Source organism: Cynara cardunculus (genome assembly GCF_001531365.2).
Source record: "Cynara cardunculus var. scolymus isolate 2C chromosome LG 1, CcrdV1, whole genome shotgun sequence".
In the NCBI taxonomy this organism is placed as follows: Eukaryota; Viridiplantae; Streptophyta; class Magnoliopsida; order Asterales; family Asteraceae; genus Cynara; species Cynara cardunculus.
In genome coordinates, this window is record NC_037528.1 from 20,503,596 (window position 1) to 20,530,839 (window position 27,244).

Sequence of the window (27,244 nt, forward strand, 5' to 3'; positions counted from 1 at the left end):
TTAATCATTCAAAATCTTAATTTTATTTTAAATAATTATTAAATAATTATATTTTATTTTACACTGTATTATAAAAATCTCTAGATTATTTTGTTACATTAGTAGCTTATTTCAGATGATGATAACTTTATTCAGTGAATGATTCATTGTATGAAGATCAAATAGAATCTTTCCACCACCTCACTCCGACTCATCCTTCCAAATCTTGATACGTAACAACTTTAATTTCACAAACCCCATTTTTGTACCCTTTGTCTTCTCATTATCTTCCTTTGACAACTTCCTCAAATTCGTCATTTTTGCTGCTACTGTAAACAACCCGTGTGCTCTGTTTTTTGTCAATTGCTGAAAACAAGCAATGGGGTTGCAGAAAAACCTCTTGAACAAGAAAACCCTCAATAATGTTGTAAAAACTATTTGGGTTTCTGATAAGTTTAATCCGTCTTCCCTCCGCCGGTTTTCGTCGTTGCAGCAGCCGGAGATTCCACCTTTTGATTATCAACCAGTTCCATACAAAGGCCCATTAGCCGATGAAGTCTTTGAAAAGCGAAAGAAGTATCTTGGCCCGTCTCTCTTCCATTACTACCAGAAGCCAGTAATCTTCTCTCCCTCTCATTGCTTATAATAATAGAATCATGTCTACGATTATATATATATATATATATATATCTGTGTGTGTATAAATGTACATATATATACATGCGAGCCTTTGTGATTGGCGCGTTGGATCAAAACAGCCATATGATATGAAAAAATCCCAGAAAGTTTTGCCTAAATTTTGAGTGGTAGAATGGTTTGTATTGAAAGAATCCATAGTTTTTTTGGGGGGGTTTTGAACTGCGATCGTTGATTTGATGCATAGTCTCAAATGCATTGGTTAAAAAAGTGTATGTGTAGTTAAATGGATTGACCTTAGGAGCCTGTAGAGTTTGGATTCGAGAAGTTAAATAGGATGTTTGAATATAAATGACAGTGAATTCTATTTGGAAAAACAATCAAGAATTGGGTGGTTCTTTTTTCTTGAAAATGCCATCTCCAAAGATTTCTTGAAAAAACCCAATTGTGTTCTTGGACTTGATTGCCATGTGTTGCCCTTAATTTGTTATGGTTGTAATTAGGTCATATTATCCTCAACGACATTTTAACCCTTTTTTTGGGTAATTGTGGGTTTCCAGCCTAGCTTACGCACACCTACTGATCCCCGGGCGACCACAAATGGTCTGGAGTCATCGCACATGGGCAAGGGCTTTGACAGTGCTTGGAGGGAAGATGAGATTTCCACTACATCCCTCTTAGCCTCAACCGTTGCGCCACAACCCAAGTGGCTATTTTAGCCTTTTTCACCTTAGGGTTTGTTTGAAATATGGTTTATGACCTTCAAAACCGATTAAACTCTTATTGAAAGGCGTTTTATTTTACTTCCATTTGTCCACTTTATTTGTTAATTCTTTTGTCTCTAAATGTTTCTAGTGTAGATTTGTTTTTGGCATGGAGATAGTATTTTGTACATACCATATCTTGTTCCTAAAGCTCGGTTATCCTTGCAGCTTAATATAGTAGAAGGGAAGATGCAATATTTGTTTGATGAAAATGGGAAGCGTTATCTGGATGCATTTGCGGGGATAGTTACAGTTTCCTGTGGTCATTGCCATCCTGAGATTTTGAGTGCTATTGAGGAGCAAAACAAGCTTCTTCAGCATGCTACAACTATATACTTGCACCACGCAATTGGTGATTTTGCAGAGGGACTAGCAGCAAAGATGCCTGGAAATTTAAAGGTCATTTCTTTGTTTGTAATGCCTGTTGCTCCAAAGTTTTTATAACCCGACTCTATAGGCTATTGGCTTTACTTTTAAGATTTAACCCCGAGGGGATGGCCTAGTGGTAATTCACTAAGATTTGGTGTCTCATGAAGTATCAAGTCTCGGGTTCAACCTACTAGATGTTGTCAACTCTTTAAGGGTGCATTTGGTGGGTGGGAGTCTGGACTATACAAGAAATTGTTGTCCTGGGTTTGGTGTGACAATTAGGCTTGGACGGAACAATGCTGAGTAAGACAAAATGCGTTTTCTTGTCCCACCGAAATGGTTGGAACACAAATCAGGGAGAGGGATCGATTTGATTATGAATAATTAATCTGCTCTAATATCAATTGTTGGTTCCAGATTTCTCAATTTTAAGGATTAAAATAGAAATAATAATATAGGTAAATTACTGAAGTACTCATGTCAAATTAAGACCTTAAAACCTTCCACAATTCTTTCACCCGCCTACCTCACTCTCCCAGGTCCGACACCATCCGGTCCTTTGTTGGCCAGAAGGCCTAAATTTTTCTTGTCTGTGTGGAGGGGACGTCTTGCATGGACCCGTGGACTAGTCGGGCCAAAGGTACCGGATGCCATGGTTATAGAAAAAAGCTTTACTTTAAGATTTGATTTGGTGTCATAATCGACAATTAGTAGACTAGGACTGTGTAGTATGTACTCCCTTCATTTCTTGAATCCTTTTAATTTTCATTTCTTCCTTTTTGCAAATTCTATTGCACAAAATTTTATTAGCAAGCTGAAAGTCTTCATGAAAACAGTCTCTCTACTCCTCAGGGTAGAGGTAAGGTCTGCTTACATTCTACCACCAGACCCTACTCCGCGTGAGATTTCTTGGGTTCGTTTGGTTTGGTTTATTGATTATGAAGTTGAAAGTTGTCAATTTGATTTCAAAGTTGAAAGAGGACACTTCTCATAGATGGTATGAGACTCATATGTCGAACTCTGTTTTTCTTCTTAGGCCTTCTTCACTGTAGCATAATTGTTTTATCATTGCAAGAATTCGTTGCTTATTTGTAAAAGTTCGTTTTTATGATAATATAATGTAGTATAACAGGTTGTGTATTTTGTAAATTCTGGGACGGAAGCAAATGAACTGGCAATGCTCATGGCACGGCTATACAGTGGTAACCTTGGGATGATTGCCTTGCGAAATGCATACCATGGTGGAAGTGCTGGTACAATTGGATTGACAGCTTTGAACACATGGAAATACCCGATACCACAGGCATGTCTACTCACTAAATCTTGGAAAAAAACAGATCTTTAGCTAAACATCATGGGCTTATTTCAGCATTGTAGCATCTTAGTCGAGTATGAACCCCAAGGGGTTGGCCTAGTGGTAACCAAGGACCATTTTCAGGCTCTATCCAGGCTTTCTTTTAACCGTTAAGGACCGTTTCCAGGTTCAAATTTTAGGACCAAAACGGCTTTCACCTATAACGGGTCCTCTGTGCGTCTCTAGTGGTGATTAAGTAATCTTGGGGCCTTATGAAGCATTAGGTCTAAGGTTTGAATCCCACTAGCTGCAGTGATTTCTGAATCTTTAACATTACCAAGATTTTGCTTGTTTCAACTCCAAAGTAGAACCCATCTGCATCGTATAGTTTTTAATACAATTTTGGGTAAACTTCACTTATGTTGCTTATTTACTTCATATTTTCTGTGGAATTTTCTAGGGTGAAATTCATCATGTCGTAAATCCAAACCCCTACCGTGGGGTCTTTGGCTCGGACGCTAGTCGCTATGCTCAAGATGTACAAGATCACATTGATCATGGTACTTCAGGAAGCGTTGCTGGTTTTATTTCTGAAACGATTCAGGTTGGTGTTAAATACTCCATCGCCGCTGTCTTTTTTAGAACCTGAGGGGTTGGTGTAGCAGTAATGTACTAGGACTTGGTGATTTGGATCCCACCAAATGCTATCAACTTCTTAGGGCAGAGCGGATCCAAAAAGAATCTGAGCGGGGCATAAAATAATCAACATATATAAAATAACACAAAAATTAATCATAAAAAGTACGGTTTAGTTAAAAATGACATTCTAATGTTTCGTTTGCTGCTATCAAAAACTAAAAAAGAGCCAAAGGGAGTCGAACTTGCAACCTGTAATGGCACATGCGATCACACTACCAGTCGACTGTATCCACTTTTGTTAACTTACGGGAGCAGAGCACACATCAAATTAAAGGGGTGCACCTTTAAGACCCCTAAATTTTTCCCCACTTCGCATAGACCCTGTGGACTAATACGGCCATATGTGCTAGATACCATGGTTATGAGTTCGATTCCCTTTAGAGACGTGAGTGCGAGTTTTTTTCTTTCAAGAAAATGTTTTACATAAATTCAAGATTTCAAGTATAATGAAACATGTCCCCACGGCTTTAGCCTAATAGGTAAGGAGGTGGAGATCCTTGCAAAATGAGTGGGACTTCTAGGCACTACCCACTTGCCCCATGATGGCCATGAGACCAGTATGATGGGGGCGTTCCAAAGGGTGGCGTCATACCTATTGCAAAAATATAATGAAACATTAGGACGTCACAGAACCTTGATAATTCGTAACTCATCTTTCTAATCTCACTTTTCCCTATATGAAACGAAGGGAAACCTTTTGTTATTGAAACTAAAAACAAGAGAACTGAACAGAGATTTGAAGACGACAATCGGATATATCCATCAAGTTACCTAGTCTAGATGCATAACGTCATGTCTACGAACCCCATAACGCTAAAAATAGAGTCCAGTGATAATGATTCCCAGTCCAGATTCCTATAACGTTGTCAAGTTGTTAAAAAGGATCTTGCCTTTGTTTCTTCCGCCATTCTTAAAGAAAAGTTCTGCCATTGGTTCTTATTTTATATCATGTCAGATTTCTACAACTATTTGTCAAATTGGAATCTTGATTGAACTATAGGGAGTTGGGGGAGCAGTTGAATTGGCCCCTGGCTATTTGAAACCAGTTTATGAAATGGTACGTAAAGCTGGTGGTGTCTGCATCGCTGATGAAGTTCAAACAGGATTTGGTCGCACAGGAAGCCATTACTGGGGTTTTCAAACACAGGATGTAATTCCTGACATCGTCACCATGGCAAAGGTAACTTCTCGTCTTTTTGCCCCGTCTTTTAACTATTTATGATAATGGTTTCTTTTGAAATTTGAATATCTTTTGTTATTGATATCATTACAGTATTATTGTTGTTGTTGACTTCACGACGTCCCAGGAACAGTCTGGTGTTTTGAACATCGGGCGCACCCACACACTTAGATCATGCTTGGCAACCATAAACTAGCTTATTTTTTGAGCTTTTTGAAAAAACCCGCTATGAGATAGTTTTTTGAAGAGCTACTTGAGATAGCTTATTGGGCGTTTTCACCTTTTTCCAGTTATACCCCTTGTGTTTTGCATCTTGAGAGAGCTTATTGGGCCTTTTTCACTTTTTTCCAATCATGCCCCTTATAAAACATAAATTGCCAGTTATATGTCATTTTACATTGTGATACAGCTTATTAGCTAGTTTTTGCCAAATGTAACAAGTTTATCTGCTAACAGCTAGCTTATCAGCCATCAGTAAGCTAGCTTATCAGCTAGTTTGCCAAACATTAGCCTTAAAAATCAGCACCCTTCCAATAATTTTCTTGCGCGAGTCTATTGGTCGATAGACACTGTTACTATGGAAGGGCTTCTAGTTATCGTTCAATTTGGAGGACGGCAAATTGGATACGATTTCAGTCCGATTTCTATGACCCCATTTTTGGAACAACCTTTTTGGTTATATTCTGAATTGCATATACGCAACGATGCTTAATGATCTGTTGTGTTCCTTTATTCCTTGAATGTTTCCGAGATACCTGCATCCATTTGGGTAACTTTTCTTGATCATTATATCCAGGGAATCGGAAATGGTTTACCCTTAGGAGCAGTGGTTACTACCCCCGAAATAGCACAAGTAATGGCTCAGAAAATACAATTCAACACCTTTGGAGGGAACCCCGTATGCTCTGCCGGTGGACTTGCCGTGCTCAGAGTTCTCGATAAGGAAAACCGTCAAAAGCATTGTTCGGATGTCGGGTCCCATTTGATCGGACGATTGAAAGATCTTCAGCAGAAGTTTGACTGTAATCTCCTCTTGAACTTGACTTCTTGTAAATATTTTCACTTTATTTTACTGCACGAAAGCCTCTTATTGATCTTTACGTCTGTTTTCTAGTAATCGGAGATGTCCGAGGGAGGGGGTTGATGGTCGGCATTGAGCTCGTGACTGACCGGAAAGAGAAGACGCCAGCGAAGGCTGAAACTGCGGTTTTGTTTGAGAAACTAAGAGGTAAATGAGAAATAAAATTTAATCCATATTGACCCGTTCTTGCATTTTTGGATCGAAACGGTCCCTCTAACCTTGATATCATCGTTTTCATTTTCGTGAATAAAGAGCTCGGAGTTCTGGTTGGCAAAGGTGGATTACATGGGAATGTTTTCAGAATAAAACCACCTATGTGCTTCAACAAAGATGATGCAGGTACTCCTCTTCTCTTCATATACATAAACATATACACTTATCTGTATATACATACATACATGCATGCATACATACATACATACACACATATACGTATACATGTAGAGTTCATTTAGGAACTATGAATATTTTGAGAGCAATGAGAACGAGTTGTTCATAATGAATATAGGTAGCTATTCATATTAATCATCATGCATATTATTCTCACAGTACTGTTCTCAAATGAACTTGCCTCTATGTATACATAAAGATACATACATATATACATACATACATACATATGTATGTATGTATGTCAATCTATTGAAAGGACTCCAAGTGTGTGTATTTGTGACCGTGCAGATTTCCTTGTTGACGCGTTGGATTATTCAATATCAAAGCTGTGAAAATGTATCGTAGGGAACTCGATCTTTGCCAAGAAGCTCAAGCTCGAGTCATGGGATCGTCATGTCGAACACTAGCTTATTAAACATCTAGTGATGGTGAATATGACGATAGCTGTTGATATCCCGGTTTATAAGTTGTTGTTACACATCGTAATTTACTCCAGTCGGGCCCTTCATGGCCGGGCCCGTTTGACAAACTGAATATTTTTCTTTATCATCATTTCATTTCTTTCAACGAACCACGCTACCCCGTCATGTGCGTGTGTGTGTTTTCACTCAAAACCGAAAATAAACCTTGGGCATAAGCTTTCCCAACTCGTTATCTTAAGATACATGGCAAAAACGAACAACTCGAGCATAAAACATCCTTATGTTTCGATTTAATCGTTCGATGAGTTTTCTTGATGCAAGCTCGAGTTCGAATTTAGAAAGATTCGAGCTTGATTTGCGAGTTCGAATGGCTCAAAATATGTTGAATCATGCTTCCATAAAAGAGCTCAAAAATGGTCAACAAAATTACGTTTCGATGAAGCAAATTTGGTTAAAACTCAACCTAAAAATATGGACACATATATTTCGTGGCTCGAAAAACTTGAATTGAAGACTCATAACCGGTTATTATTGTAATAAATTCGTATTTTTGACATATTAAATATTTATTAAAAAATAATTAAAACATAATTCATATATGTGTAACTTTTTGACAGTCGGTTCAGTCCAGTTCGCTCAAAATATGTTTAAACCGCAGATTGGACCGGACGGTTTAACTATTTTTCAGACTTGATCGGATCGCCAGACCACTTAGACCGTCAAAAATGGTCTGGTTTAACTTAGTTTGACCGGCTTGAACGATCCAATGGTTTTTTAAAATATTTTAAAATATTTTAATTATGTTTTAAAATATGTTAAAAAGTATTTGTCTTGTAAATAATAAATTCAATAAATATATATATTTAATTTATTTTTATAAATTATATATAAAGAATAAAATTTAATTTCATTACGAATTTCTAAAAACCAAACACACCAAATATTCCAAATCATTTTAAATCAAATATCTCTAATTCCAAATCTTTCCAAGAAATTCAAGTCCCTTAAAATCATTCTATCAAACCAAATGTCCCTTTAGGGTGCGTTTGGTTTGAGGTAATGATTTTGAGGAATTTGAATTTTGTGGAAGAATTTGGAATCTTTAGTGTGTTTGGTTTGTAGGATTTGGATTCCATTCTTTATAAGTAATGTATAAAAATAAATTATAAATAATTACAAAAATAATTAGATTACCCTTTTATTAATTGATTATTGCAAAACAAATATTTTTGACATGTTTTAAACATTATTACATATAAATCATCTGAAATTACATGAAATACCAATCACCATGTTTGTAGGATTTCAGTTAAATCCAAAGGAGAAATGCATTGGATTTAAAGAGATTTGGAACTGAGTTACATTTCAATCTCATATTTAGCTTAAAAGATTTCATGGATCTGAAACACCAGGATTTAATTGAAATCCTACAAACATGAGATCTTGAAATCCAGTAGTTAATATTTCATGGGATTTCATATGATTTGTATATGAAAATGTTTTAAGAAAACATTTATTTTGTAATAATCAATTAATAAAAAAATAATTTAATTTTTTATATTTTTTTAATTAATTGAATTCGATTAAATTTTAAATCACTAAAGATTTCAAATTCTTCCAAATTCAAATGTTCCGAATTTCAAATCATTTTACAAAATCCAAAAAAATTCAAACTATTCCATTAAACCATACATCCATTAAAGTTTTACAATCTTTAACGAAAACTTTATAATAATATTATAAGGGTATTCGTACAATGCAACGAGATATATCTTCATTTTAATGTTTCATTTTTATTTTTTTGTTTCTGTTGATATAATACGATTTATGTGGTTTTTTGAGAAAGATAATGTTTTTACGATTTAGTGAAGTAATTTATTTTTGACTTAACAATAAAATTTTATAAAGATAATGATTCTGTTAGAACTCAATGATTATTCTAATTATATTCTAGATTTTTTATATTCAAAATTAGATGTTTATCATGTATTTGATTATGTTTATCTACAAYTARTTATACGAATTCAAACATGAAGCTTTAATAAGTTGTACTTACGCACAATTTATTTGTAATCTTAAAGTTTAAGTAATATGCATTAATACACAGTACTTCATGCATAATAAATGATTTTTAATAGTTTTTGTCAAATGCTTTATAATATAGTATAAATATTTTAATATTAAAAAGTTGAGTAAATAAATAGTGTTTTTATATTTGGATAAGAACGAAAAAAACTCCAACATTAAATTTAGGAGAAATATAGATAAGAAATGTTAAATTAAAAAGTTAGTTAATATTTTAATAATATAATTAATGAAACATTAAATATTTTAATAATATCTATATTATATTATAAAACATTTGATGTACATTTTTTAAAATTATTTTTATACATGAAATACTATTTATTGATGTATATTATTTAAAATTCATGATTACAAATAAAATATACATAAGTACAATTTATTAAAACTTCATGTTTGAATTATGTACCTAACTGCAGATAAACGTAATCAAATACATGATAAATTTCTCATTTTAAAAATAAATTTGAAAGTACAATAATTATCTAACATAATACTTAACTAGTTGTGTACCCGTACAATGCAGCGGCAGCCGTGAATTTTAACGATTTTGAAGTTTCACTAGTTTTATTAGAGAAGTTTTAACGATGATATAAGTTACAATTGGTTTTTACATGTTAATACAATTTGAATAAATAAAGAGTTATGATTCCAATTACAGTCTATCGATGAAAAAAATTGTATAACAGTTTAAAATATAATATATTTAAAATCCAACATATTTAAACGACTCCACAAATGTGTTCAATTTACACAAAGATCAAAGAATCAAGAGATCGAGGGCGAGACCGAAAATTGTAGAGCAATTGAATAAGAGATGAATGAGAGAACTTTTAATAGTTCATGATGAATATTAGTTTGAATCTCACATTGGAGGATGAGAAGAAGACATAGAGGTATGAGAAGGTGAAGACATGAGTGAAAGATGTCAAAATTATATTGGAAACATGGAAAAAAAAAAGGTAATAATGTGCATTGGTAACTTGCACTATATGTTATTTTAATTGTAGATTAAGAGATTTTAAGATTGAATGCATAAAGTAGTATTTAATGCATTATGAGTTGTTTTTAAGACTTTTAAGATTTTGTGCACTAAAAATTGTTTTTAATTTTTTGATAAATTTGGTTTATAAGATAGTATAAATTATTATTCTTATAAAAATTATCTTATTAAATAAAAAATAAATTACTTTATTATTAAATCTAAATTAAATTATAATAAAAATAATTGAATTAAAAAAATTATACAAGAAAACTAGAACTTTTATATATTCTTTTTTAAATTTATACTTTATTCAAAATTAAAAGTATTATCGATTTTTAAAACCACATAAAACCATATTATAACATCCACAAAAACAAATAATAAAATGAAACATCAAAATCGAGATGTATTTTACTGCATTACACGAATACCCTTCTAGTAATTAATAAAACATTAAATATTTTAAAAATATAATTAATATAAGAATATTTACAAAATTTCCTGTGACCCGACCCGATTAGTTGGGTATGATTTGGCCACATCAGCTAGAGGCTGACAATGTTTTGACCTTTTAACGCGATCCATGGCTTATAAAACTACAAAAATCGGAGATTCATTCAACCAATCACCACCTCTACCCTCCTTCCTACACTCATCTTCCACTGCTTTCGTGTCCTCTTCTTTGCCACTTCTTCTTCTTTCTCATACTTGGCATAGCAGAAGGATCAATTCACTATGATCTTTGTATTTGTTCAGGGTTAGGGTTTAATTCAATAATAACCCATTTATCATTTCTGTTGTAAAATGGCGGCATCGTGTTTTTCTGCATCAGCTTCACTTGAACTCTCTTTTCTCCGTCCGGAAACCGCTGCCAACAAACTTCGCTTCTCAATTTCTAGACGTAATGCTCTTCGTAAATTGAATCTTGGAGCTCGAATTCGAGCATTGAAGAGGGAAGAAGTCGTTATAGTTGAAAAGGAAGATGGGAAAATTGATTTGGGTGGTAATGGGAGTTATAAGTATGTTAATGGGAAGAATTCGAACGGCAGTGTTGCTGGTGAGAATGAGAGTCTTATCAAGTATGTTAATGGTAATGGTAATGGTAATGGAGGAATTGGGATGAAAATTGGGGAAGAGGTTGAGGCGAAGAGGGTTGAGAAGAAGAAGAAGACAATTGAGGAGATTGGTCAAGAAGATGCCTGGTTTAAGCGGAGCGGAGATGGTAACCTGGGCAAGGTCGAGGTATATGTCTGAACAATTTCCTGTTTTCACAATTCTTTGGCATGCTGCAAAGTCTATATTGAATTTCATGATTATGTTCGCTTTATTTGATCCCTTTTGAGACAAATCATTGAAGAGTCCCCATTGTTAAAATAAGGATTTCATCAAATTTACTACACACAAAAACATATAACCCTTGATCTATGTAATTTCAGAAAGTTTAAGATTGACTAGAGGAAGTAATAGACCATGGGTTTCAAACATTAGTAACACCACAAAAGAAATTTGGCGACTAGGTCACTTGTAGACGAGGGTTAGGTTCCTTATAGTTGTGACATGTTGTTGAGTATGCATCGATTTAAAACATTGAATAGACAAGAAGCTACAAGATAGCAAGCATATAGATACATTGCTAAGCATAGTGGCTTGTTTGCAATTGTGATGATTGTTAAAGCTTGGAGTAGTAGTTATGAGGTGTTGGTGCCATTCAGCTGTCTTGTTATGCATTTTTTTTGGGTGATGTATGATAACTTATGAAAGATCCCATATGCTGAAGGATCTGCCAAATTTATATTGGGTGTATTATGATAGTGAAAGCTTGAGTAAACATGTTTTTATTTATGTATTAACTCTTTTGGGAGTGTATACATGCTTCTGATACAAACTTCAATTTTGTAGGTATCTGTTGCTCCTGGTGGACGGTGGAGTAGATTCAAAACTTATTCAACAATTCAAAGGACTTGTGAGATATGGGGTTTTGTTATAACTTTTCTATTTAAAGCCTGGTTAAACAATCAGAAATTCTCATATCGTGGTAAGTTACTAGCTCAGTTGTATGATGAACACAAGATGATTTAATTTTTCTCCCTTCAGTTAGAAATTAAACTGGTGAAACGACTTTAGAAGATAATAACATTATAATCAATGTGCCCACGTAGACACATAGTCTGGTCAGCTCGTCATATGTTATCACCTCTGTACATACCCTACATTCTTTATTGTGGCAGAAGCCGAACATCAGTAAAAATTGCAATAGAGATAAAAAAAACCTTTTATGCTCTGGATTTTGTTTACTTGTGATAGTCATACTACAATTAACACCCTAACCATTCTAAGTAGCCATGTCAGCTCCAGTTTTGTTTGTGCACACCTCAGATACCTCCCTGTGCCAGCAGCAAAATGTTAGTAAATATAGGCCACTGAAAATTGGAAAACAGAGATTAAAGAAAAATAAAACGTGTCCTTGATTTTGTGTAGCTACAGGCATGCAACAATTAATCACATAAGCACTCATAGTAGCCTGGTCAGCTCCAATCATAGGTTATCGATCGTGTGCATATCCATCATTCATCTGCTAAAAGATTAGTAAAATACACATAGTTACTGGAAACTCACGAAAGATGATAAAAAAAAGCGCAAGCTTTTTGATAGAAGTCCCCTGATTAACTTTAAGCTTCATTAAAGCTGGAAAGATAATTGTATAGACCAATCAGAAAGGACATCCAGAATTTAGCCTTGGGTATAATTATTTTTACATGCTTAAAAGATTGGTCACAATAGTTTGTAAATCTATATAATTTTCTTGTAGAAATTTGTTTGTCATGAAGGAGTCATCAATGATGCTGTCTGGACAAAAATAATTTGCAAGTAATAGGATATTCCGCATCTGATTTTTTAACCAGCCAATTAAAATTGCGTGCCCTGTTAATTGTGGAATTCTCAATTAAAGTTCTTTTGCGTTCTAAATATTGTATTTCCACTAGTTGTTTGGTACTCCATCTTCATGCTGTTGGCATATAAATTTGCATGTGCTTATAGTTTATTGTCTTCGTCGTCCTTATTAAATTTTGCTTAACTCTCTGGTTGTTTGCAGGAGGAATGACGGAGCAGAAGAAAGTTCAAAGGCGGAAGATTCTAGCCAAGTGGTTGAAGGAGAGTATTTTAAGATTAGGTCCTACATTCATAAAAATTGGCCAGCAGTTCTCGACAAGAGTGGACATTCTTGCCCAAGAATATGTTGATCAGTTATCAGAACTTCAGGTATAATATATTGTAGACATATTACCTTTTATTTGAACCATTGGACGTTTTTATGCAGTAAAATTAACTAAAAAACATCCGTGTACTAATTCTATGATTGGAAGCTTATTTTATTGCAGCTGGTAGGCCATTGATCTGTTTAGTTGTCTTCTGTTATTGGATAGGCTATGGTTCACGATTTCTCTCACTTTTTTCTCTTAAAATTTTGACTCCTAATATTTAATTTTTGGTTTTGCTACTTGCAACTCTGAAGAGGAAACCTTTTAAACTAATTGTAGGAAGTATTAACTTTATGTTTATCGTTAGTCCAGGAAGCTTGAAGAAGTAAGACTGAATATAGCATCAGGCAGATGTACTTTAATATATCAACAGGAGAAACAGATAAATGTCACTGTACTTTCGCACTTTCTTCACTTACTTGCTCAAACATGTGATCAATTGATCTTATTGTTTGGGTATGTATTGAAAAAGATATGAAAGTATGGGGATGCATTTATCTATGTTGCCAATATCAAAAGAAAAAAAAATCTGGTATCTGAGTTGGTTTTACTTCACAAACAGGTCTTATCACCTACTACTCATCGTTATCTTGTCACTGCTTACTTTTAACTTCCCTTAGTATAGTTGCATCAATGAAGTGTAATGTGTTTTTTTTTCAAATGAGCTAACTCTATGAACAAATATTGCTTACAGGATCAAGTTCCTCCTTTCCCGTCAGAGACTGCCGTTTCTATTATTGAAGAAGAGCTTGGAGCACCTGTGAATGAAGTATTTGATTACTTTGCTTTTGAGCCAATTGCTGCTGCCAGTCTTGGTAATCAGAAGTTTGTTTAAATCTCAATGGAAAAACTTATGCTGATGAACCATTCATTAGTCTGTCATGATATTTGTGACGACCAACAGATTACTAGATTCCTGGTAGTGACATATATTTAATGCAGGTCAAGTACATCGAGCAAGATTGAAGGGTCAAGAATTGGTTATTAAAGTACAAAGACCGGGTCTCAAGGGTCTTTTTGATATTGATCTTAAAAATCTGAGGGTTAGTTTTCATCTAAGTCAATACTTGATCCTTTTTTACCTATATAATAATATCGCTTGTTTTAGCATTGAGTTGCCAGTTGCTATTGTTAGTGTATTAGGCTCTGTCTTGTTTCCATTAATCTTCTCTAAATCGTGTCATCTAGGTTTTTTTATGTACAGTTCTTGGTCCATGTCTCACTTGATGTGCTATTAAAGGTTCTCCTTCATAACAATGTATCGGTCCACTCACTAGATCTCTACATTGTAATAGAGCTTAGGCTTTGATGATCAAAACCGTAGTTCACATTACTTTTTTGCCTCTGCAGCCAACAACTGCCATTTGCTTTCCATTTTGGACTCCCAAAGCAACCAGCTGACCTAATCATTCCTCAAAGCGATAATGATTATTCGATCATCTACATAAGAGAGGATTACATTAATAGTCTCTGTGTCTGTGATAGCTATTTCCATTACATGGGATGACACTTAGGGTATAACCATATGTGGATTAAACCTTCAGTTCAATGTTAGGGATATTAAGTACTTTCATGGTACTGGGACATGACATTCTTGAAAAGGATCTCTTGTTCATCAAAAGAATGTGTCTTAATCTTGTTAATGGGGTGCAGATTACAGGGTTTCAAACAAGTAGATTCACTTAAGATCAAAAACACAAGTTACTCTGTCAAGATCGGAAGTCACTGTTTTATCTAGAGAAGTATAGGAGATGGTTTGAAATCCAATTTATGTGATACTTACACAGCTTGTAAGTGTAGTTAGTTAATTAATATAGGGACATATCATTGTGGTGCCATAAGCTCTAGTCTCTACCTAGTACCTACTACTGGATTTGAACCAATGACTCCCGCCATATGAAAGCAATACTCTAACCATTGATTTCAGTATGTCATTTTATCTTCACAAAGGAAACCAAACGGGACTAGACAACTTCTTCTGATGGAAAAAGTAGACAGCTATGACAGATGTCATCTATGAGATGACATGAACGAGAATCCTCCTACACAAGTCAGGAGTTCTTCGAGATAGGTTGATGAGATGACAGTAATCACCTATCCATGTAGCCTAAAATGAAGTGTTCTACATGCATGCCGAACACATAAGAGTTGCTTGATCTCTGATAGGCAACTCGCTACTCAGCCTTCCTTGTCCAGACTTGGTAGCAGCTTTCTGACATATTAACATTACCATAATGATTTCATCTACGGCAAGTTAGGCATGAGTCACTTTTTCACTTCAACTTGAGTGTTGTGTATAGGATTCTCATCATCTTTTTTTTAGTCTCTGTCATATCCTGTTGTTTAGGGTTTTATTTTTCTATTCCTTGGTCCCCCACTTGATGCACTCAATTTACACAGGGTTCTCTCATAATGAAGTATCATTTGCAACACTAAATCTGTCCATGTAGACAGTAAAGGTCATTTTGGTGAAGTCCTTCATTTTTCAACATATATATGCAAACTGTAACATTTTGGTTATGTTATGCATTCAAAGTTACAAAGATCATTAAGATACTTATCACACTGATATACAATGACAATGAGATCACTGTAAATAACTCATATGTGGCTTTTCTTTCCCAGTCCTCACGATTAAGTTAGTTGATTTTTCTTTTCATCCTTATTACATCTGAGTTAATTTATATGATTTTCTGTTGCAACATTTTTTTCTCAGGTGATAGCACAAAATCTTCAGAAAATTGACCCCAAGTCTGATGGTGCAAAAAGGGATTGGGTTGCTATCTATGATGAGTGTGCTAATGTCTTGTACCAGGTAACTCTTTTCTAGCCCCAACATCTTATAAAGTGTGATATTAGTCCAAACAACAACTTGTGTCCAGGTGTTATACAGTGTATACAGTTCCTTGTTACAATTTTATGGTTGTCCATGGATTTTAGAAGTTCATATAGTTGGGTTGATATAGGAGGTTTGCTAGGTTGGTACCTTTTCTTTTGAATTCAAGTTCATCAATTGGAATAAAGACATGTGAACGTGTCTGGTTTCTTTTGATGGTGTGATGATTCAGATATGAAAGTTTAATGAGACAGGAGCAGGAGCAAGAGCATGCCAGATGTGGCTTGTTGCATAATCCTTGATAAAAGAGAAACATGTGGCTATTTATGCGAGTTTCTATTTTGTGAATGATGCTGAAGTGAGCTTGTGTATGGATGGGTATGATAGTTATTGAGGCATTCTTACGTCATACTGGTAGCTTTGCAGAAGTAGAGGTTCCTAATTTAATTTAGATGGACCATATTTAGAGAAGGCTCTCTTGTGTAGGTTGTATATGCATGGAGACATAGTTCTCAACACCTTTACAGGCATTGTTACTTTTTTCATTATTGTTATGATGCAAAAAGCTGAAACCCTGTTCTTGACACCTACTGATATATTCCAATGAAAGTGGTCTCATTGTATTATTATGGTGCAAATGCGCCCCTGGTATTGCCCCTTTCCATCTCTCTCTCTCTCTATTGTGGGCTTATATCTTGCATGCCAGTTCAAATGTCATCCTAACAGGTCTAAGCACCAATTACTTTTCAGTTTTATATTCATGCACTGATTCTTTCTTGTTTGCATAAATCAAAGGCAGGTTGTTGTTAATGAGTGTCATTTTTGTTTCCTTCCAGGAGATTGATTATACAAAAGAAGCTGCAAATGCAGAGTTGTTTGCAAGTAATTTCAAAGATCTAGATTATGTAAAAGTCCCCAGGATATATTGGGAATACACCACCCCACAGGTTAATGTTCAGTACCAAATATAAATTGATTCAGATTTTGCTAGAGTTTTTTCTTTCCCTTTAGCTCAATAGGTTGTTCCGATTGTAGGTTCTTACGATGGAGTATGTCCCAGGAATCAAGATCAACAGGATACAAGCTTTAGATCAATTAGGTGTTGATCGCCAAAGGTTAGTGTAGTATTCTGCTTACAACTTTGCACAACACTTCATGATTCCATGTACATATATTAATTTTCTCTATACCCGCCACTTCCAGTATGCAAGTCATTCCACCAATTGAATTGTGATATCATCTTTCCTTTTTTAACATTTTCCTTCTGTTTTTCTTTTTTCTATTTCTAATAGGCTAGTCGATGTTGGTATTTATTGTCCTTACATCTAGCATGTCCTATTATATTGTTATTGTTCTTCATACATTTATTGGGTCATACTGAAGTGTAATTCACCCCACTTACATCTTAACCCTTTTATGCGGGCCCTAAGTCAGTTGAACTCCGATGTGCATTTAACTATTGTGTTGCTAGAGAGAAGAAGAGGGATATGTAGAGCCTACTAAAAAGTAATAAAGAATCAAAGAGGATGTACCATTCGTAAAACCATATCGTATAAGAAATCGGAAAATTATTTGGAAGATCCTAAATTGGGAAGGAGGACAACCCTTCTAAAATTATTTGGAAGATCATATATGTTATGTATTTGTAAACAGAGAAACAACAAAAATATTAAAATGAGAAACAACAATGGAAAGGAAAAAAAAATGGAAACTAAAGACAAAACAAGAATGTGGAAAAAGAAATAAAAAATGAATACATTGTGCCCAAGAGAAAGATATTTTTGTCCACCAAATACATAAGACTTCTGTTAGGGCTTACATGTAGGTATCAATCATTAAGAGGCAAGCTGAATTATTAAGACCAATCAAATTGAGAAACAAACCATCTTAATGAAAAGATATCTGAATGAATAATTCATTAAGAGCCAAACAAATATCCCCCAAGTCACTTGTCATCTTTTCCCTTTAGGGCTGCTTTCATGATCTTCTGAGTGTCTTGATTTCAATTCATCGTCCTGCTAGTCTACTAAACAATCATCTTAATGTTTTTCGTTTCTTTTACACCCAGGGATTGTTTGTTTTTTCACTTTTACCTCTTAATCACCACTTATGTCTGATTTAGTCAGATGTTTTACAACTCAGACCGTTTGTTTTTTCACTTTTATCTCTTCATAACCACTTATGTCTGATTCTGTCAGATGTTTTACGATTCAGTATACGTAGATGTGGTTCCTGGCCCTATTTTCTACAATAAATATGTACTGTTTGTCTAGGCATGTGACACACTTCTCCCAACTAAACATATTCGGTGATACCTATGTTCCACAGGCTGGGAAGGTATGCTGTTGAATCATACCTCGAACAGATTCTGTCTCATGGTTTCTTCCATGCCGACCCTGTAAGTTTTCTGCTATTTTTCTGGATTTTGACATAGATGGTATATATATGCTTTCTAGATATCAGGATCATCATGTGCACACAATAAATTATGAAGAATAAACCTAATCTAGTAATCCTTTGTCTTACTAGTATCACATGAGAAATAGCAGAAGAATTCCATGAAGCTAATAACATCATTTTAGTGAAGCTCAAAAAGAACTTTCTTGGTCTCTTAAATCCTAGCTGTGGAATCAGCACTCATGTCTATCGAAGGAAAAAGTAGAACTCTAATTGTAAGTTCTATTAGATGCTAAAAATATCTGCATCATAACACTTGAAGAAATTAGACCAACTTCTTTAGTTCTTTTCCAGTAGATGTGTGTGTATATATTCATGTTTGGTTTCATTCAACTTTTTGTGTAAGCGGATTAACTATATTTTAATGCAAAAAGTACCATCCCCCCACCTGCTTTAGAAAACGAATTGAAGAAGTCTCAAGTTAAAAAGAACTATTAGTTGGAGAAGAATTGATCCTAAGATTTTAGTGAAATATGTACTCGGTACTCTATTTGAAAAAACACATCCTAAGCATGAAGAAAATACTTGATTACTTTTGAACGACCTTCGTGCTAGTTTGCCTATCGCATTCAGGAAATTTAATAATTGGTAGCCTACTGACTTTTGCTTCTCCCAATAGAATACAATCCAATGCATATGATAAAAAGTGTTCACCTTCTTTGATTCAGCATCCTGGTAATATAGCTGTTGATGACGTGAATGGTGGAAGGCTAATATTTTATGATTTCGGAATGATGGGAAGGTAATACTGATCATCTTGCTCTCTCAACCAAAAAAATTCCTTTTGAGAAAACGCCATAGTAAGTTTTCTTTGAAATACTGAGCCTTGTGTTCTTGCAGCATAAGCCCAAACATCAGAGAAGGTTTGTTGGAAGTTTTTTATGGAGTTTATGAGAAGGATCCAAACAAGGTAATTGGTTATCTTCAATTGTTTTTCTTTGTTGTATTGATTACTTGTCTGTCATTTTTGGTATGATCGCCTGTTCAATAATTACCTCTACAATCATCTTATGATGCAGGTACTTCAAGCAATGGTCCAAATGGGTGTTCTTGTGCCTACTGGAGACATGACAGCTGTCAGAAGAACTGCACAATTCTTCCTTAATAGGTTATATCTTAAAGCCTGTACTTCGTTTCCCTTTATTGATATATACATTGGTCTTATTTTGTGTGAGATTTCTACTACTGCAGACAATAATTTTCATGCATGAACAAACAGATGCTAGATTTCATCCATTTAGTTGTTAATACACCAGGAAAGGAGCAAAAAGTAGCTGAAAGAAAGGAAATCTATTAGTTCTTCGTTGAAGTTTCATTTATTCAATGGAAGTGATATATGTGGTATAGTAATATATAGACCACACACACATATCTGTGAGTATATATGAAATATATTTATATATATACAGAGAAAGATGTGTATATATAGTTCTTCTATCATAAGCCAAAAGTGTAGGTTGCTCCTGTTTGAACAGATGAAAGACGGTGTCTGTCACCGGTTGTACATTATTGTCATTCTCACTTCTTGTATTCAGCTGATATATATCCATCTATGACGTGATACCAAGCGTCTTACTTCACTATGTAGTTTGTAAGCAAACCGAGTGGGTAAACTTCTTTTATTTAATTAACACATTCCAACCTGATGAGAATCAACAAATTAAATATCGAATTAAGAAGAATGATGGAGGAAATTGGATCTGTGATTGAAATTGAAAGGAATTACAATAACGAAAAATGAACCAGGGAATCCTCCCTCTCTCTGTGCACTAATGCGAGAGCCAAGAGAAACTTAGGAAAACATTCTCTACTCTCGAAAACGCTATACCACCCCCCCCCCCTATTTAGAGGTAAAAACTCTCTCCTCTAACCAACTTCTAGTCACTTTCCTTTTCTGCCCTTTTGGGCCTCCTAGGGTATACTTTTAGAATACTTGGTTTATTCTTATTATGGTCCAGTCCAACCAAATCCGTAACACAACCAAACTTGTTAGTTCAAACAATTACCGAGGTAATGTCCAAGAAATTAGAGTCTGCTTTTGATATCACTATAGACAGAATCTGTCTACTTGTTGTTTGAGATATTGCTTACCATATTTCTTCCTTTCACCAGCTTAAAACTAAATGTGCGCGTTATTTGAGATATCTAATTTCACTCATCAATGTCAAATAGTTTGGTGGTGCAAGTATTGAATTTGTTCTTATTTTATGGAGAATATACATTGACGTAGTAGAACTAGCCGGAAACAGCATGTGACATGTATCAATCATAAGCATCATAATCATGCAGAATAGCCTGCAGCATCAGTGTTCGGTAGTACAGAGAAGTAGGATCTCAGGGGGCCACTGTTGGATATGGTGGCTAGAGGGGGAAATATAAAAAATAGAAGGCTCCAATAAGACTTAGATGCATGGGATAAATTAGCTGAAGATTATAACAGGATTTGGACCCCAAGCCAAATCTCATAGGTCTTATGATGCTTCGCAAGAGAATTTGATATATCAAGAAATGCAATCAAAAGCTTATAAGTTATCCTAATTATGTGGATTTACATGATCAAGCGATCTAGGTGGGTATATTATCTTTTGATATTTTCACTTGGATTTATCAATTTTTAACCATTTGTAGAATTTTAGGAGTGTTGTGGGTGTGAAATGGTTAGCATTTGAAGGATTACTCTAAGGAGCTCATAATTGACTAGTACAGGAAAGATATCAGTGCTTTTGATTTGCAGATATCTGTAGCAGAAGGAAAAAATTGAAAAGGACAGAAAACGGAATTTGTATTTCTTATACTCTAAGGAGGAACCACATGAGTGGATTGCCAACAAGAAAAATAAGGTAACCTTGGTGAAGCTAACGTTAACAGAAGGGGTAGGACTGTAACACTAGTATCATTTTTGGTACCCGAGAATAGCCAATGAATACAATTTTAAGGACATAGGATCAGGTTTCGTACTACCGGGTCGATTATCGTGTATATAATAGACATAACTGAATATTTTTAGAGGTGCATGACAAGTGGAGTACCAAGGGCATAGGATACTAGAGGGATGTTCCTATCTAGCATAGAGGAAGGCATGCGGTTAATGTGAAATTTAGCAGATAAAACCACATCCTGCTATGCATGAGAACCAGATGATGTATCTAGAGTGTGTATGCGACATCAAGAAGATGCGTGTTTTTTCTTTTGGCAACCCCATTTTGCTGGGCACATGAAGACTTGTGTAATTGTAATCTATACTATATTATAAAGCATTTGACAAAAACTCTTAAAAACTGTATATTATACATGAAGTACTGTTTATTAATGCATATTACTAAAAATTCAATATTACAAGTAAATTATACCTAAGTACAACTTACTAAAGCTTCATGTTTGAATTCGTCTAAGTACTGCAGATAAACATAATCAAATAAAAGATAAACATCCCATTTTAAATATAAAAAAATCTAAAATATAATTAAGATAATCATTAAGTTCTAACATAATACTTAATTATTATCTTTATAAAAATTTATATTATTAAACCAAAAATTATACAAAAAAGAGAAATTTTAAATAGTTAGTTTGGTACTAATATCAATTTTTTTTAAATTTTTTTATGATATCTTCATATTTATATTTTATTCAAAAATAGAAACATTATCGCTTTATCAAAACCACATAAAACCGTATTATAACATCGACTGAGACAAAAATGAAACATTAAATCGAGTTGTATCTCGCTGCATTGTGCGAGTACCGTTCTAGTATGCTGTAAAGTGTCTTTCCGTATTGCTCCTACATAATGTTCTACTAGGTAGATTTAATTGCTTTTTACCATAAGCACAAGTTTCACACAAGATAGAAATCTTTAACTTCCTGATTTGAATAAGTGAACTAAGGTGGCATGTGAAAATCCATCAATAAATGTAATTTTTAAACTTCTGAAACCTAAGGCTCAACAGGACATGATCCCCACACATTATTAATGAACTAGAGAAAAAAGAGAATCAGCTCAACTGGAAGTATGGCCAACCAGTAGTTAGATCCCTAGCTAACTTAAAAATTCCGGCTTCAACTTCTTCACTGTAAGCTGTAGCCAATGAAGGATTCCCAAACCAATAGTGAGCTCGCTCACATGTCTCACATAGATTGGTGGTTGGTGTGTGCAAAGCATCCAATTTTGTATAGTCCCGAGAACCACCCTATGATGATCAATCGGTTCGTCTGTGCGCCCTGATAGACACAATGGAAGGGATAAAATATTAGAGAACAATTTGAATTTTTGGTTCATACTAGCAGCAGTTAAGTAGTTTGGACAAAAGCATCAACAATGGTTCTCATGCCAATAAATAATAAAAACAGAAACAATAGAAATCTGGTCAGCCAGTTGGCCAATCAGAGCAACATTATATCTGTATTCAGAGGCACAACATGGCCTGCACCAATGGGGTGCAACTCGGTGGGCTATTGTGGTAATTGATTACTTTCGGTCATGAGAACTTATGGCCAGCTGCCATAAAACTTGATGTTTGTCGGTCACGAGACCTATGGTGTCATGTTACCTGTTGACAAAGGCTAGCAGCTGAACGAGATTTTTCAGGAGGGGCTAAGCGTATACAATGTTAGCTAGGTTCTGATACCATGTGAATAGTTAGGTTGTAATTATTTGCCTTATTTATGAAGGAAGGCTGAATATATTCGATGGTGGGACTTTGGGCCGGAAGAGGGTAATCTAGAAACGAATGCAATAACCCTACTTAAAGGACATAACATAGATGAGTAACAAATAATAATAGAACCATAAAACAATAGTTAATATGTAACCTAATGTTGGTAGTTGCACTTGGTCCAAACATAGGCATTGTCTCATGCAACATAACCTGGGTGCTTCTGTTTTTAGTTTGCATCACCAGTGCTTATATGTCCCATGTATGTTATTGTTGCAATGCAGGTGTTTCCCGAATTAACTAAGCATTGACCAAGTTTTTCGATGTCTGACCTAAACTTTTACAGCTTTGAAGAACGCCTTGTGGCACAAAGGAAGGAGAGAGAGTTGGCAACAGCAGAACTTGGATTTAAGAAACCGTTGAGCAAAGAGGAAAAAGTAGAGAAGAAAAAGCAGCGTCTAGCTGCAATTGGTATTGAATTCCTCTATCTCTGCTTCCTGTAATGTCTTTGTCCCGGTAGTTATGTGCTTCTGCAAACTGTTGCATTTATTAGATGATATTAGTTTCATAAACATGAGCTGTTTTTTTCACGTACAGGCTTGTTTGTTTTTTGCTTAATCAACTTAATGAGCTTAATTGCTTATTTGCTCAACCATTAAGCATTGTTTTTGGCTCAACTTTTAAGCAATGGCTGAAAATGGCTGAATTGGATAAGTCATCATGTATCTGCTATCCAAATTTTTGAAATACTTCTTGGAGAATAATCCTTGAAAATGCTTTCCATTCATCGCATTATTAATACGCTCTTTATGATCTTTGATCAGTTACAGAAGATAATTTAAACCAATTTTTTTCGCCCATGGTCCAGTGGCAAATGTATTATAAGGTGTGAAATTGTTAAATGTGCTCATTCATCAGAATTTCAGCATTTAGTAATATTGTTTATTGCATTCTTTTTGTTTACATTACTATACAATTTATGTTGAATAGCTAACTTTGTTCAACCATCTTTTCAGGGGAGGATCTATTAGCTATTGCAGCAGACCAACCATTCAGATTTCCTGCCACCTTCACCTTTGTTGTGAGAGCTTTTTCAGGTATCAGGATCTAAATTTTGGTGATCATCGTTAAATTGTGATACTAAAGAGAAATGCATTCTCCGATTAGATACTAAAATATTGATAAGAGTTATAATTCAGAGACATATCTGACTGTGTTTTCTTGTATCTTTCAGTGTTAGATGGTATTGGGAAGGGTCTTGACCCCCGTTTCGATATAACTGAAATCGCGAAACCGTGAGTGTTGTTTAAGCTGTGAATGTGCTCGCCTGTAAATCTATCAATATGCTGATAGCGGGTCCCTAGTTATCATATTTGTTGTTGTAACATGTCAATTTTTTCTATTTCTAGCTATGCTCTGGAACTGCTAAGGTTTCGTGAAGCTGGTATTGAAGTGGTCATCAAGGTTTGATCCGCAAACCATTTGTTGTTATTGGCGTTTATGCATTCAGGAATTAATTTTATTTGTGAATCTTGTTTGTGGTTTCAGGATTTCAAAAAGAGATGGGAAAGACAATCACAAGCATTTTACAACTTATTTAGACAAGCGGACAGGGTTGAGAAACTTGCTGAAGTCATTGAGCGATTGGTAAATATAATTCTTGTGTTGTATTTAGGCCATGTTTGGCAACCATAAGCTAAGTTATTTTTCGGACTTATTGAAAAAGCCCCATTTGGTTATAGCTAGCTTATTGAAACGCTAGCTTCAGGGCTATTTTCCATAGCTTTTCAACATGTCTTTTTTGACCCATTTTACATGTCACATAGTTTATCAACTAGTTTTTATCAAACATAGCTTATCAGCTAACAACTAGCTTATCTGCCAGTTTGCCAAACATAACCTTAGACAAGTTGTCAGGGTTGAGAAACCTTTGTACTTCTTTTTTCTTCATTAACTTGAATCGCCAATTGGCGTCTCGTAATACTTTGTTAACAGGAGCAAGGTGATTTGAAGTTACGAGTTCGAGCATTAGAGTCAGAGAGGTCCTTTCAACGTGTTGCTGCTGTTCAGAAAACAATTGGAAGTGTAAGTTTGTTTGTCTCTTTGTAAACTGAACTCATGGCATCATGTTGAAATGGTATATGATACTAGATTACTAGTTTGATGGGGATCTTCGTAATACAAATATATATATATATATGTATATATCTTCTAATTGCTTCCTCCTTGTTTCCGTCTGTGGTCTAATTGGCAGGCTGTAGCTGCTGGAAGCCTAGTAAACCTGGCAACTATTTTATATCTCAATTCAATCAGAGTAAGCAGCAAATTTCATTTATACTTCAATGACAATATAACTTTTATCTAAAAAGACGCAAATTAGTGTACTGAAAAACGATACAACAAATGAATCTTTTGATGTGGGGTTACCACCCTTCGCCAATAAGATTTCAGTTCGATGTTCAAAATCAAACTACTTTGACTCTTGTATACATGCTTCTTACAAACATCTCATGTTGCCTTTCAGGGTCCTGCTACGATATCATATCTCTTTTGTGCATTTTTCGGTATCCAAGTTCTCTTTGGCCTGCTGAAGGTCAAAAAACTCGATCAGCGGGAGAAATTGATTACTGGAACAGCTTAAACAAATTGTAAGTAATTTATGTTTAAAGTTTAAGCATTGCTCTGTAGAACAGGAAGACCCTTAATGATTTGTATCAAAATGGAGGATTGATCTATACAGATTAAGGGCCTGTTTGTTAGCAGCTTAATGAGCTTAATGGGAATCTAAGCTTATTCGCTCAGCTATAGATGACTGTTTGGTAGTGGCTTAATGATATAGAAAGTGGCTTATTCAATAAGCTTCTAGGGGGAAGCTTTATGTAGAAAGCCAAGTTTTTTAAACATGTCCATCCCAATTAAAAAACACGCTCCTTTCATCTATGAAAAAACCTTTCCAACTTATATAGACAGATTAATCCACACAGACAGCTTTATCCATACAGGACTTAATGGAAAACCAATCAAATAACTCCTAAGTTAAGGGCTAATGACTATAATACTAGCAAAGAAACACATCACACTAGTTCTCAAGAAACACCTACGAGAACATGTAACATAAAACAAAGAAGAACGTAGCATTTTTAGAGGTAGTTCACATTGAGGCGCCATTTGTTTTTTAAGAGATACTGAACTCTAAAATCTTATTTTACTTCATATTAGTAAGAGATGATGGTGTGTGAAGTCCGAGAACAGAAACAAATAGATTGTTTGATTTGTAAACCGATAAATATCTGAATGTGTGTAATTATCTATGTATTATCGATTGCATACTCTTTACTCGTTGACCGTGTGAATCCATGACCATATTCCAATCTTCTGCAGATTGAAACACTTTTTATGTTGTCCTTGATACACGTTCATCATGACCTAACCTCCAAAAAGAAAGCTACAGAGTTTTGTAGACAAATGGTAAGCATTCCAAGAACTCCAATTTAGAGTTTTGTGGTGAAAAACTTGTAAGGTATCATAAAGTTTTCTTTTCTACTTTTTAGGCTAGTTTTGGTTGATCATAGAAGCTTCTGAGCCCAAGTGTCTAAACTTGAACCATGTTCATAGAAGGTTCTAATACTCGGGGTGTGGCGACGACTGTCACAAGCCCTATTGTAGATATGTATCTCCGTTAAAGGGCCTTGTTCGACTTTATGGTCAATTTTCTTTGATCACGGGATGTGGACTTCCCTTCGGTATATGTGTAATGTTGTAATACGGTGTAAAAGTGTAAGGGTAATATTTTATGTTAATAAAGGTTTTAATGAATTTGTTTCATGAAATTTGATTAGTTTTGTGTTCGGGTTGTGATAACTCGACGCCTGAACGGAGCTTTCGTTAGTGTTTCTTGTTGCTTTATGTTGGAGCATAGTTTTAGTGTCCAAGTCCTTGTTAACTATGATTGGATTCATGCCACCCTATTGTACAAGTCTTGCAACCATCACGAGGAGCTAAATTGTATGCCGACAGGCTATTTGGAGTCGAACCGCGAAACCTTGCATTGTTTCTGTAATGATGTATACCTTCTTACCCGCTAGACTAAGCTACATAGACCATCCCACTTGCGAATTTTTTAATTTTTGGCAACTCAAAAGACCATGT

At 34.9% G+C, this 27,244-nt stretch overlaps 2 protein-coding genes across 3 annotated transcripts; both read left to right on the plus strand.

Moving 5' to 3' along the window:
• Positions 1-241: 241 nt before the first annotated feature.
• LOC112514742 (alanine--glyoxylate aminotransferase 2 homolog 1, mitochondrial) lies at positions 242-6,963 on the plus strand. The gene is made up of 9 exons (XM_025121348.1): positions 242-595; positions 1,548-1,778; positions 2,881-3,051; positions 3,503-3,646; positions 4,742-4,921; positions 5,718-5,943; positions 6,036-6,149; positions 6,255-6,341; positions 6,684-6,963. Exons 1-9 carry the CDS (start codon positions 359-361, stop codon positions 6,725-6,727), a joined length of 1,434 nt encoding a protein of 477 aa, XP_024977116.1. The 5' UTR covers positions 242-358; the 3' UTR covers positions 6,728-6,963.
• A 3,592-nt stretch (positions 6,964-10,555) lies between these two features.
• Positions 10,556-26,925, plus strand: LOC112516387 (protein ACTIVITY OF BC1 COMPLEX KINASE 8, chloroplastic). 2 transcript variants are annotated; one of them, XR_003069599.1, is made up of 22 exons: positions 10,556-11,129; positions 11,787-11,922; positions 12,982-13,148; positions 13,842-13,962; positions 14,090-14,190; positions 15,864-15,962; positions 16,820-16,930; positions 17,019-17,098; positions 18,312-18,381; positions 19,109-19,182; positions 19,281-19,350; positions 19,460-19,548; positions 23,442-23,566; positions 24,112-24,192; positions 24,330-24,390; positions 24,505-24,559; positions 24,644-24,742; positions 25,091-25,180; positions 25,350-25,409; positions 25,620-25,743; positions 26,477-26,563; positions 26,647-26,925. XR_003069599.1 is itself a non-coding variant. In XM_025123402.1 (21 exons), the coding sequence occupies exons 1-20, from the start codon at positions 10,692-10,694 to the stop codon at positions 25,734-25,736; spliced, it is 2,244 nt and encodes a 747-aa protein (XP_024979170.1). In that variant the 5' UTR covers positions 10,556-10,691; the 3' UTR covers positions 25,737-25,743; positions 26,477-26,925. The 2 variants fall into 2 exon arrangements, 1 of the variants encoding a protein (XP_024979170.1); XM_025123402.1 differs by having other exon boundaries at positions 26,477-26,925.
• The last annotated feature ends 319 nt before the right edge of the window (positions 26,926-27,244 follow it).

Coding starts and splice junctions, on each gene's coding strand:
- LOC112514742 (XM_025121348.1), top strand. CDS start 359: ATGGGGTTGCAGAAAAACCTCTTGAACAAGAAAACCCTCAATAATGTT. Junction 4,922..5,717: donor ACATCGTCACCATGGCAAAG/GTAACTTCTCGT, acceptor CATTATATCCAG/GGAATCGGAAATGGTTTACC. Junction 5,944..6,035: donor TCTTCAGCAGAAGTTTGACT/GTAATCTCCTCT, acceptor TCTGTTTTCTAG/TAATCGGAGATGTCCGAGGG.
- LOC112516387 (XM_025123402.1), top strand. CDS start 10,692: ATGGCGGCATCGTGTTTTTCTGCATCAGCTTCACTTGAACTCTCTTTT. Junction 11,130..11,786: donor GTAACCTGGGCAAGGTCGAG/GTATATGTCTGA, acceptor TCAATTTTGTAG/GTATCTGTTGCTCCTGGTGG. Junction 13,963..14,089: donor AATTGCTGCTGCCAGTCTTG/GTAATCAGAAGT, acceptor TATTTAATGCAG/GTCAAGTACATCGAGCAAGA.